Consider the following 12,842-nt stretch of genomic DNA (forward strand, 5'->3'; position numbering starts at 1 on the left):
AATTCCTTCTGGCATGGCCTGTAATTTTAGAAGCATAAGCTCTACAGATCAAAGGCAAATCTGAAATGTACTTTTGGTATGGTTCTAAACTACCTAGAAAAAGTGCAGCTAGAATTACAGGTTTTGGTCTCAAAGGATGATTTTAACCATATATTAATCATAGAATCATAGAATGGTAGGGGTTGGAAGGGACCTTTAGAGAGCATCTAGTCCAATCCACATGCAGAAGCAGGTGAACCTAGATCAGGTCACATAGGAACATGTGCAGGTAGGTCTTGAAGACCTCCAAGGAAGGAGACTCCACACCCTCCCTGGGCAGCCTGTGCCAGGGCTCCCTCACCCTCACATTAAAATAGTTTTTTCTTGTACTTAAATGGAACTTTTTGTGTTCCAGCTTCATCCCATTACCCCTTGTCCTGTTGCTAGTTACTACACAAAAATCATAATTTACATGCTGGCTATTTGACATGCAGTATCTGGATCTATTTGTCCTGTGCTAAGGGGAAGCAGAGAAGACAACATGGTCACAATTTCCAATTTAATTTAGGTTTTATGTATCTGTTTTCCTGCCCTTTGGTTGCATTCCCAGACACACCATGGTTGGGACAATGAATGTGACTGTACGGATAAGCAAATCTATATCAACCAACTTGTCCACATTAAGAAGATAAGTGATTTTGCACGTACCTTGAAAGACAGCAGTAATTTCTGTAAGATTTATTGTAGCTTATGTAGAAAAACTTTATTAGTTGTTCATGGCATATTGACACGAGAATGACAAAGAAAAGATTTTAAGAATTAATTCTAAAAGTATATCTTGAAGAAAAAAGTCTTGAAATAGTAAAAACGTGGTGAACTCTTATAAAAGAATAATTTAAGTATTAATTGACCAGGGGTAACTTAATAGTACTAATTTCTAAAAACAACTCTTACTGAAACGTTATCCTGCAGCAGGAGATACTCTCAGGTATTAATTTCATATTAGCACCTCTTTCAGTTAAGAAAGAAAAAGGAGGAAAAAACGAGGAGTAATCCACTGCTTGCAATTATTTTCAGGACATGAACTTGAAAACCGATTTTTTTTTCGTTTTTCCTGTGACCGTCCACCGTTTTCCCGCAGGCTGGGAGGCACCCATTGCGGACACACACACTTCTGTGCGGTTCCTGCGTGCTGAGGACGGCGATCCGCGGGCACCATCTCCGTTGCTGCCAGAGTCCACCCTGAGGCTGGCGGTTCTGTTGCTTCTTCAAGAGCTCGGTTATTTCTTACACGCTTTACTGAGGCCTTCCTATACAGATGCTACTCCTGGAAAAGAAAGACCCTGACCATCGCATCACCTCAGCGTGTGGATTATAGCGCACGTCGGACTGCACCAGAGTCAGGATTAAGTGTTTTTTGCAGCAAGATGCTCACAGCGGTTGTCCCACCGCCCCCTTCGGAAGATGGGCTCTCCGCGCCGGTACACTGCGGTGCGGGTCGGGTTGGAGATCGGAGCGCAGAGGCTGGGCGGGCACGGAGGAAGGCTCATAGGGGGCCGGGCCGCAGCACTGGGCCGTACCCACAGAGGACTGGCTTTTCCACCCGCTCGCCCGCCCGCTCCGGGGCTGTGGCCGTGAGGGGCCGCCCAACCCCGCCCGGCCGCGCCGTCCAGCCAATGGGAGCGGCGGTTGTTAGCGGGCCGGGCGGTGGCGGGGTTGCCACAGCAGCGGCGGGGCTGGAGCTGGTGGTAGGAGTGCGCCATGGAGGGGCTAGAAGGTGAGCGGCGATGGTGGGGCGTCATCTCCCTTTGCCAGGGTAGCCGGCGGGCGTCTGGGCCGATCTGAGCTGAGCCGGGTCGGGCTACATCGCGTCTTTGTCCTGTGGCGAGGCGTGCTTGGGCGGTGGCGATAAGAGCCGAGGCCCGGGAGCCGCCCTCCCCATGCTCGGGGCCCCCTGAGGCGGCGCGGCGGCCTCGCCTGGCTCCGCGGGCGGGAATGTCGGGGGTGATGGGGCTGAGACGGGGAGTGCTACAGAAGCAGGGCACCGCAGCCTCCGGGGCGGTGAACAAAAGGGGGAGGCAGCGGGCCCTAGCGCGGGGCGCTGCCGGCTGCGGGGCGCTGCCGGGGGAGGGCAGCGCCGGCCGCCCTGAGCTTTGTCACGGGCGCTGCTCGGCCCTCGTAGCCGAGCTGTGGCAGTGGGGCCATGCCCTGCTGGCTCCTTCCCGCCGCGGCCGAGCTCTGAGGGTGGTGAGCTCGGTGATTCGCCGTTGGCGGCGGGTGCCCTGCGGGAGTTAGGATGGGGTGTGCGGCATCGAGTCGTGCAGACGTCTTTGCCATGCATTCTTTTTCCGCAAACAGATGGCTAAGGGCGGGGGGGGGAGGGGGTGGAGGTGATGGTTAGGATAGGCTTACCATGCTAGGGAAGTGTTCAGTGCAGCGAAGACTTAGGTGTGTTTGCCGTCAGGGTATTTTCAACTTTATCCGGTGCCAGTTGCGTTAATTAACATCACTCTCCAGAGTATCCATAGATACCAGTTTTGAAATTATGTTGTTACAGTTTGCAATCTGAGCATTTTGGTAAGTGTATTGTGTTGTGCAAACTGCTTTACCATATTACTTAATAAAAAATACAGACCTGTTCTGAGTAGGTTATCCCAAAACAGTCATTAAGTCTTCCATGCTCTGCTTCGGTACTGAGTGCTTAAATAGCAGTCAGCACAAACTAACCTTCATTCTTTATTCCTTATAGCATATTTGGAGAACAGAAGTAATTCTTGCTGAATACATCTCTTCTGTCTGTAATAGATTTTACAGTCATCAGACACTGTTCTTATGCCTGGTGACTTCATCAAGACTATACATTTGGATGTGATTTGGCATTAAAATCCCAAGAGGTTCTCTTTTGTTTTGTTTATCCGTTATGTTTTGCTGAGTAATAATGCCTCTTAAACGAGGTGTCCAGTGTTGGCTAAATAATGCTTTATTGGGCACTGTGTCATCACAATCCTGTGACACATATATTACCTGTCCAGAAGGTGAACACTTGCTTTAATTTTGAGTAAGCTATGTGTTTGACTGCAGTTGGGACTGCATATCATCTGCAGCCTATCCATCAATCGATTTGGCTCTGAGCTACCTTACCAAGGCCAGTTATATCAGCTGTGTTGTATAAGCTTTAGCACCTTCATAACAGAGGGTGGGAAGAAAGTCAATCTACAGATAACAGCAGAAACCTGAAAAAAAAAGGTGTCATTTTTTTCAGTAGAATTTGTGCAGATTCTGACTTTGCTGGAAATAGTTTATCTTAATATTTCAGTAGGTACTGGGAGTGGTGGGAGGAAGAAGTGCTAAATCATAGGTGAAACCTCATGTTTACTCTGTAAACCTTTTCTTAAAAGTACTTTCAAAGTAGGAGCTTATCAAAGCACTTTTCCATGATGTGAAATGTTCCTTCTGAAGACTTCAGAGAAATTAGAGAATAGCACAGGCAATAAGCCACTTCTAAAAGTTCAGATGTATTGTGAACACTTCTATGTCATACTGTTATCTGACATCCTTGATGGAAAAAGTTCTTGAAACTGTTAGTGTTTTACATTTTTGTGGGTCACTTGGGGCTGTGTTTTTCTCTAAAGTAATTGCCATACATAAAATACTTCCTTTTGTTTGTTTTTTCTTCAAACCATTTGAAGCAAATGGTTTTATTTAGCGCTTTTCAATTTAAGCTGTCTCTCTTGGTACATGCTAGGTTAGGCTTGGACAAAGCTTCTGTAGAAAGATGGCTCTAAGACAGGAAGAGTCTAGGCAAAACCAATGGCCAGAATAAAATATTTCATTAGGTATTCAGCTTTTTTCCCAGCCATTTTTCCCCTGGCAACCCAGGGAAAGATTATTGGCTGCCATTTTAGAGTGTTTGCATTTAGACTTAGTTACATGGTCATATCCATCTGACATGGAAGTATGGGCTGCTGCTGAAGTCTGGCTTACCCTGCTCCTTCTCTGTGTTAGTGCTCAGCAAAGTCAATTCCCAGAGGTGATTTGTACAGCAGGTCCTGGCAGTTGTGTGTGTTAGGGATGTGGTTATGGTGGTGGGCCTGACTTTGTCTTTTGGCAACAGTCTGCTGAGGTGTTTTTATGACTGTGGAAGATCCCCTCAGGCTCTGGATGCTCCACCTGGACTTTCCACCCTCAGAAGCTAGTGCTTTGCTTTTCTGAAGTTCAGCATTATAGATGCAAGATTTGTTTTGTTTCTGTTTGTTTAAGCATAATGTTAATAAGAATGAACTCTGCCCATTTTGTAATGATTCTTTCCATAATGCAGAGAATTGAATGTGTATTAGTTGGCCTATGGAACTGTATTAGTGAAATATAAAAAGCTAAAAAACATTTCCAGTGTTATGGCTGCATTTTCTCACTATGTGCAAGTTTAAATGTTCAGTGAGATGGAAAAGTAAGTTTCTGTGTGACTTAAGTTTCATCTAAAATTTACTTTTGTGGCTTTTTTTCAAGTCTATTTTTTTTTTTTAATTTGTATTTCAGTTTTACGTGTTTAGATTGATGCTGAAAGTCAAATTTATAACTTTAAAGTCTGGTATGTGGAATTGATGCACACTTGTTACAAGTGACAAATTTGATGTTAAATCTGAGGTTGCTAACTCAGCATTTGTTACTTTGCAGCCTATGTGCTTTTTGGCAGTTTTTCAATTTTCATTTAATTTACTGGTGAAAATACTTGGAGTGATAGACTGTGCCAGAAAATGTAGGAATGTCTAAGGTGAGAGTAGTCCACCATGTGCTGAATCTCGGGACTGTTTTTGATGAGTTACCACATGCTTGTTGCTTTCACTGCTGGATGTCAAGAAAAAAGCTGTCAAACTGGCACATTGGTTGCTCTCTGTTTTGCTTGAAGGAGAAAGGAGGGGATTCAGGCACTGAATTCCTGACTTAATTTAAGCATGAGCAGTCCAGTGGTGGTGTTTGATTGGCATCTCTCCAGTCTGTTGTTTTTTCTGGGAGGATGCCAGCAACAGCTGCTTGAGCTGACTAAATGCCTCTTCCCACACTTGTTCACAGCTCATCCCAGCGGGTCAGGACTACTGCTGCCTGAGGAGTAAAGAGCAGAGGGGCAGCTCTGTCCAAAGGCAAAAGTCCAGCTCTCTGTGGTAGGTAATGGCAGCACTTACCCAGCCTCACCATTCTCTTTCAGCCTGAGTCCTAATAGCTGAGGAAGGCTGGTTGTGGTTGGAAAGAGACGGGTGGCTGCTTGCTCAGGAAATAGCTCGAGCTGTCCCTTGCAGATGCCAAGTAGAGACTACTGTGATTAAGCATTTAGACTCTGCGCAGTCTCGTTGTGCCCCTGAGATCTCCTAAGAGGCTCGCTGTATAGCTGCTTCTGCTGGGAGCTGGCATCTGTGCTGTAGTCTCTGGACCCTTCCTTCACTGGCACTGATCATGTATGAAATGAGCCACTCCACCTCAAACAGCACAAATATTCTAGTTTGGGGTTTTATAGTAGTAATGTGAATGTTGAAAACAAGTGCTTATGCTTGCTTTGACAGAATTTCTGAATAAGCTTAATGTTCAGTCTTTCTTTTTTTCCTAATAGTCTACAAAATTAATTCTGTTTTGAAAACAAAAAAAGAATGGTAGTGCAAGTCTTCCTTTCCCATTAGTGTTCATCTTTGGCATACCTCACTGGGTGCATACAGCGGTTTCCTTACTTTGTCAGCCATTTTCTTAAACTGTGTTTGAGAGAGGCTTCTGCATTTTTGGAACACTTCAAGGTGGGTGTTTTTCTGTGGTGTTTTTTCTTGGTTTTTTTTTTTTTAAGGATCTGACCAACAGAAGAAAGAATTAGTTTTATGGTACTGTTCTTAAATCAGCAAGTTGGAAATTATTAAAGATTGAAATGCAAAACTTATATCTATGTGTATTTTTTTAAAGGAATTGATTGTCTCCAGTAGTCATTAAAACACAGTTATAAATATGACTTTGCATTGAACTGCTATGTTTCATTGGGCATACTCGCACCTCCATTGAGTGATCTAATTTTGGTTGTGACCAATGCATTTACTTTTTCTAACTGTGTGGTTTAGCCCTGGCTGGGTTCCATGTGCCCACCAAGTCACTCCATCTTCTCAACTGGACAAGGGAGAGAGAAATAAAACAAGAGGTTTGTGAGTCAAGATAAAAACAGAGAGATTGCTCAGCAATTGGCGTCACAGGCAAAACAGACTCAATTTGCTGGTTTGATATATTAATGAACAATCAGAACAAAGCAGGGAAATGAGAAATAAAACCAAATCTTAAAACACCTTCTACCACTCCTCCTTCCCTGGATTCTACTCCCCGCCATTGACACAAGGGATGGGGGTTGCAGTCAGTTCATTGTAGATGGACTTTGGTGCTGCTTCTTCTCAGGGGGAAGCCTCCTCACACTTCCCACTGCTACAGTGTGGGGTCCTTCCCATGGGAGACAGTCCCTCACAAACTTCTCCAGTGTGGACCCTTCCCATGGGCCAGTTCTTCACAAACTGCTCCAACATGAGTCTCATCTACGGGGAAAAGTCTTTGAGGAACAGACTGCTTCAGCATGGATCCTCCACAGCGTCACAAGTCCTGCCAGCAAACCTGTATGTGCTCCTCCCTCCACAGGTTCCCAGATCCTTCCTGCCAGCAACTTACTCCAGTGTGGGCTTCCTACAGGTTCACAGCCTCCCTCGGGCATCTTCTTACTCCAGTATAGTCTTCCATGGGCTGTGAGTGGATCTCTGCTTCCCGCTTGCCTCCATGGACTGCAGGGGCACAGATGCCTCACCATGGTTTTTACCACAGGTCACAGGGGAGTCTTTCTTCCAGTGCCTGGGCAGCTCCTCTCCCTCCTTCTCCACTGACCATGGTGTCTGTGGAGGTGGTGTTCTCACATTCTCACTCTCTTCTGCTGCTACTGCAGTTGAGCAACTGTGCAGCAACTTCTTCCACTTTTCAAGGTGGAGGCATTACCTTCATCGCTGATTGGCTTGGCCTTGGTCATCAGTGAATCCATCTTAGAGCCAACTGACACTGCCACTGTCAGATACAGAGGAAGCTTCTAGCAACTCTTTTTTATTATTATTATTTTTTAAAGAAACCACCGCTGTAGCCTCCTACTACCAAAAGCCAGCCACACAAAACCACTATACTAAGGCACTTATATTTTTATCTTTTGATTAATGTTTATATTTTGGGATGAAATTGAAATTAAATATTTTAGTGAAGGAAAAATTTTGAAAGCTAAGTTTAGGCTGATATGATAGGGGAAGTGGGCTGTCAGTATGTTTCATCTTTAAAGGAGAGGAATTTGAGTGTTTCAAATTAGTTTCTTCATCGTAGAAGTGATAGATTTTACACCCTTTTCTATAGTTTTTGTAGAATTCTTGCATTACAGAAACTAGATTAGTCTAGTAGTGGAAATCACGTGGTTGAATATAGTGGGAAGATGAAAGTATTTTACTTGCACACACAGGCATTGTGGTTTTTACCAAAAGCAGCTGTTGCATTTCAGTGAACTCTAGTTCCAGAAGCATATTAAACAGTTGACTGGAGAGGATGGGGAGTAGGCTTATTTTTTAAAGAAATTCCAGAGGAGAGGTCAAAGCAGGAGTCAGTGTGTTATAAAATCATTATCAAAATTGTTCTTAACACATTATTTTATTGTTGTTTAAGTAATATTCTGATAAATAAGCAGAGTTAGATTAGGAGTGCCCTCTCCAATTACATTTGGGTAGTAGAGTCCAGAGTTACTTTGGGTCACTGGTGTAAAGCAGTCTTGGTTTAAATATCGTGTGCTAAGGCTAGACTTCACTGTGTTGCTTAAGTCATCGTGGTGCTTGTAGCCGAATACAGGAGAGTATTGAGTTTACAATGTCAAAACAGAATTGTGTCACATGTATATAGATTTTGTAGATCACATGCTGTTTTCTAGTGACTTTAGTTGATCTTAAAGTTCACTAATAGAAGACCAAGTAATGTCTTTGGAAGTCAGACCAATCAAATAGTTCTGCTTATTTGTCATTTGTTTTGTTGTTTACATGAATTACAAGGGAAGTTCTCATAGATTTTTCTGGGTAATGATCATGACCGAGTGCCTCTGTAAAGTGCCTTTGCATTAGCACTCAGTATGGGAACAAATGGGAGGAATTGGAGGTCTGCACGCAGTTGCAGGACTAGGATCTTGTTGGGATCATGTGTAGGTGATAGCACAGCTCACAGGACTGCAATGTTGCAGTGGATGAATACAGGTGCTTCAGGAAGAACCAGCTGGACTGCAGGGAGGGAGGTTGCCCTTACATGGAAGAGCAGCACATTTTCTGGGGAGCCATCTGGGAGCTTATGGATCAGAGTTAGCAGGCAGATAAACGTGGGAAGTGTTGTGGATGTTGACTACAAACCATCTGATTAGGAAAAAGATGAGATGTCCTTCAGATAATTAGAAGGAGCATTCATATGCCCTGATCCTCATGAAAGACTTTACCTCCTGGAGGGACAAATCTGTAAGGCACAAACAATCTAGGAGACTTCTGGTATGCACTGATGATGAATTCATGACCCAGGAGCTGACAAAGGGAGGCACTCCTGCTGGACTGCATACCTACAAGACTGTGAGATGTGAAGGTCAGGGAGGTGATTACCAGTGGTGGCCATGGGATGATCAAAGTTAGGATCTGGAGAGGAGGGAACTGTGCAAACAGCAAGATCTCAGCCTTGGACTTCAGCAGATCAGGCTTTGACTTGTTTAGGGATATGCTTAGAAGAATCCCATGAAATACGGCTCAAGAGAGGCATCCAGGAGAGCTGATTATTTTTAAGGATGTGTAGTGTGACGTTTGCATGTTTCCACATTCAAAATTAGGCTTTATCAGAGAAAGGGAGAAAAAAAGGACAGACAGTTGTGGAAAGTGAGAGTATGCCGTGATGCAGGTTGTGTGTGTGCTGCTGTTACAGTCATTCTTGACTGCATGTAATCCATTTCTCACAAAAAAACCCATACTTCACAAAATCCTCCTCCAGGTTGTCACTTCAAGGCAGTGGGACTCTCCTTGATATGTTATTTTCAAGGAAGTAATACCAAACTCACCATCATCAGACATACAATGCAATAACAGTAATTTTGACAAATACAGTACATTCGCATTGTCAGGATGAAGAGCTGATAGAGAAACACACTAAGATACCATGAAAGTCTTATTCAAGCTTTTCATCTTGAAAGAATGGAAGTCATACTGCTTTTTATTCTCTTTTGGGAGCAGAAGTGTTAGGTTTATACAAGATGAAACTGCATTGTCAATACAGAAGTAGAAGAGAACTCATGAAACTTTCCTGTAAAATGATGGGTAGATAGGTAAAAGTGAATGGATTTGCTATTTGTTCTACAATGGTGAATAACCTAATGTGTTTTCAACCAGTATATGAATGGTTGAAAACTAGGATGCAGAGCTTCCTGTGATTTCCTCTTCCTTTCTCTAACTATTCTTGCAGACTGCTGAATATCACAGGCGAGAAGAGGTTTGCTTGGTGGAGTAAATCATGCATATCATCAGTTTATGAGGCAAACAGCCTCTTGTTAAGCAGTGTGGTAAATTTGACTTTCACTTGCATTTAGGCAAAATAGTGAAAACGTGCAGAACTTAAAACTAGTATGCTTTTTTGTACTTTTGTACATTCATCTTTTCATTATTTAATGCTCTTTAAAACTACTCTTTAAAAATTAACATTCTAAATTATATTTGTGAGTTCTAAGAAGCATCGTCTACCAATGTTGCTGCATCAGTGTAATTTTTAGATGAGTGTTGTTTATAGTATTTGTCATCAGTCTTTTCAGACTGTTATTAACTAATGTGTTCATTAAAAAATATAGGACAGTCAGTACGGAGTAGTGGATGTGTGTTGGAGACTAACAGGCCCCAAAGAGCTGGGTGCTGTGGCTTGATGATTTAAATTCCAATTAATGTGGGGAATGCACTCAGTACTTGGAGTATATGGAACTCTTGAGAATACCTTGCTTCTGGAGATGGGAAAAGTCATGCGAAGAATAAATATAGTTTTACACAGGAATTTGGAAAATATTCTTCAAGTAATAACTTTCAACAGGCACCTAGTCTCAAAGCTGGAAATCATACCAGAGTGTTTCTGCAAGTCTGAATTCAGTGAGACTCCATGATTCTCATTATCACAATTGTCTGTCACTGCTGCAGGTAAAGATTTGAAGGACAGTCAGATTTTACAGTATGACAGAAGTAGTACAGTCTTGTTTCGCTGAAGAATTCTGCACTTTATATCCAAGTGTAGACACATACTTCTTTCCAAAAGAAACTTCCAATTGCTGGCCATTCAGATGGACTTCTCCATCTAAGTGTGGAGTCAATGTACACACTGTTTAATTATGAATGTGACAGCAAGAGCTAGCATTATGCCTGTGACAGTGTCAGGTCAAACTTGTATGTATTGATGGGTCCACATGTTGTACTGAGAAGGATAAATCTGAGAACTGGTTGTTTTCACTTTCAACTGGAAATCAGTTGCTGTATTTGAACATCAGAGGAGAGAAAAAAGCACTCTGCTGCAGTTGAGACTGTACAGCTATGCCATCAGACCTTGAGGTCCACCGAAACTTTACAGCTGAACTCCAATTTGAAGATCAGAAGGTATGAGTAACTAGACTGTAACTAGACTGTGGCTATATTCAGGAGACACGTATGCAGTAAGTTACGTGTAGGTAGAAAAAAAGTAATTTGGAATATGGTTGTACTCTAGAATTAACTAGAATAAGAGAAGCAATGAGATTGTTGTAGTGCTGCTAATAAAACTTCCTATCTAGTTACTTGAGATAACCAGCATCTTAGTAGGTTAAACTTGATGTTTTTGAGACCTGGTCTCAGGCAGACAGTAGAGGAACAGAGTGTGAAGCCATATATCATAGTTTTTACATCAACTAAATACTACTTCTTCGTTTGATATTCACATAATGATTTTGACCATATTTCTCTTTTTTTATAAGTGTTTTTAGATTAGATAAGTTATAATTATGTCTATCCTTTTCCAAGTTAACCATATTCATTCCTATTTGGTATAAGCATGTAAACTGCTGATGATTAGTTGTATTCAAGATGATAAAAGAGAAGTGTGTATTTGTTGGATCCTGGGTCTTCTGTGCTTGTATAACCAAAGTGATGGTAATCCTTGGCATTGTTGCTAGACTTAGAGGAAGACTGAAGAAAATTGCCATCTTACTACAGTTTCCATTCTTGCATTCGTTTGCCAAGCAAATCCTTCTGCTTTTTTATTTGTGTTCCCTTTTTTTAAACTTCTTCCCCCCAGTACATCCCCATTTAACAACTGTTTCTGTTAACTTTTGTTCAGAGAAAAAAACTTCAGTCAGTCTATGACTGACTGCATTAGATATCATGTATCAATACCTTTTAAAAAAAACCAAACCCATCCCAAATACAAATAACAAAAGCCAAACAAACAAAAAATAGCAAAAAAAAATCAACCAGAAAACAACTAAACAAGTATTTTCCAGCTGTCACAATTTAAAAATTATCAAATGTCATGTTGATGACACTGCTAACCCTTCTGTTAGGGAAGGCTGATGGGACTCTAGAGGGAGTCGTAAAGGCTTTGTGGTTTGGTTTTGTTGTTTGGGGTGGTTTGATTTTGGTTTTGCTTTTACTTTAAAGGTGAGGAAAACCGCAGAGTCACGATTAAGTAGCTGAGGGGTTAAGTGTGAAATCTGAAGGACTGTAGGCTTCCCATTTTCAACAAAACTTAAGAGGAAGTTATTTTAAAAGGTGAAAGTTCCTTGTGTTTTTGGATCAGTGATTTCTATTGTGGAGGAGGAGGCAGTGTTTTGGATCAGTGATTTCTATTGTGGAGGAGGAGGCAGTAGAAATAGCTCTTGGCAAATGCGACTGAATACCTGCTAACAGCAAAGGAGGGGAGGAATGCTGTAAGGAAATCCAGCTCTGTAACTGTAGCTACCATGAGTGCTAATTGATGTATTTTATGAGATGGTATTTTGTATGTAAATACTGCTTGATCAGGTGAGCATTTATCAAGTCTATTTCTTTTAACGGAGTTCAGTGAAGAAAACATGGTGGAAAATGCAAGTTTTCTCCTTTTACTAAGGTAGATATTTGAAAGAGTTCTTCTCTCAGTCAGATCATTAATCTTATGCTATGTGCCTGGTTTCAAGATCACTAATTCTGATCTATTTTGGTGAATTTCTTTGACACAATGTCACTATGTTTCCATGAAATACCCCTCTGGCTTTTTTTTTTTTCAAAACTGAGAGTTATATTAGAATAATGTGATAAAAAGAAGTGGAATTCTCTAGCAGAAGTAAGTTTGCAGTCAGGGCTGAGAACACCAAAGAATGAAGTAATCAAAATAAATCTGTACATACCTTGTATTTTTGAGTGGGAGAATTGAGAACAGCTTAAAACCATTGCTACTTACCCTTAAGGAAAATGATGAGGGCTGGTTCCAGCAGTCTAAGCTGTGTATGACCAACATGCATGTTATTACTTGTGACTGACATTACTCTCAGGCTCATGAATTTAAGAGAACAAGCCTGTGGGAAAAACATATCAGACATGATTGTTCAAAGTAGTGACTGAAAAAAATGCACTTAACAATTAAGTAGAAGTTCCTAGTAAATGTTGATAACATGCAAGAATAGAAGAAAACCGAGATTTATCTCTATTTTTTCTGTCTTTCCTGCTTCCCTCTGCTTGGTTACATCTAAACACACATACATTTGGATGACAACAAAGGAAAGCTTGATTATGACTTCTGTTGTAAAACTTGGTTCCTGTCAGTACAGTCCT

At 41.9% G+C, this 12,842-nt stretch overlaps 1 protein-coding gene across 2 annotated transcripts in view; it reads left to right on the forward strand.

Annotated features, from left to right (window-relative positions):
- Positions 1-1,680: 1,680 nt before the first annotated feature.
- Positions 1,681-12,842, forward strand: part of ZC2HC1A (zinc finger C2HC-type containing 1A) — a 36,862-nt gene continuing 25,700 nt past the window's right edge. For both annotated transcript variants that reach the window (XM_061995091.1, XM_061995090.1), the window contains exon 1: positions 1,681-1,756. In XM_061995091.1, coding sequence (XP_061851075.1) covers positions 1,741-1,756 — 16 coding nt within the window. In that variant the 5' untranslated portion in view covers positions 1,681-1,740. The remainder of the gene's footprint in view (positions 1,757-12,842) is intronic.

This window comes from Colius striatus, chromosome 4 (assembly GCF_028858725.1).
Source record: "Colius striatus isolate bColStr4 chromosome 4, bColStr4.1.hap1, whole genome shotgun sequence".
Classification (NCBI taxonomy): domain Eukaryota; kingdom Metazoa; phylum Chordata; class Aves; order Coliiformes; family Coliidae; genus Colius; species Colius striatus.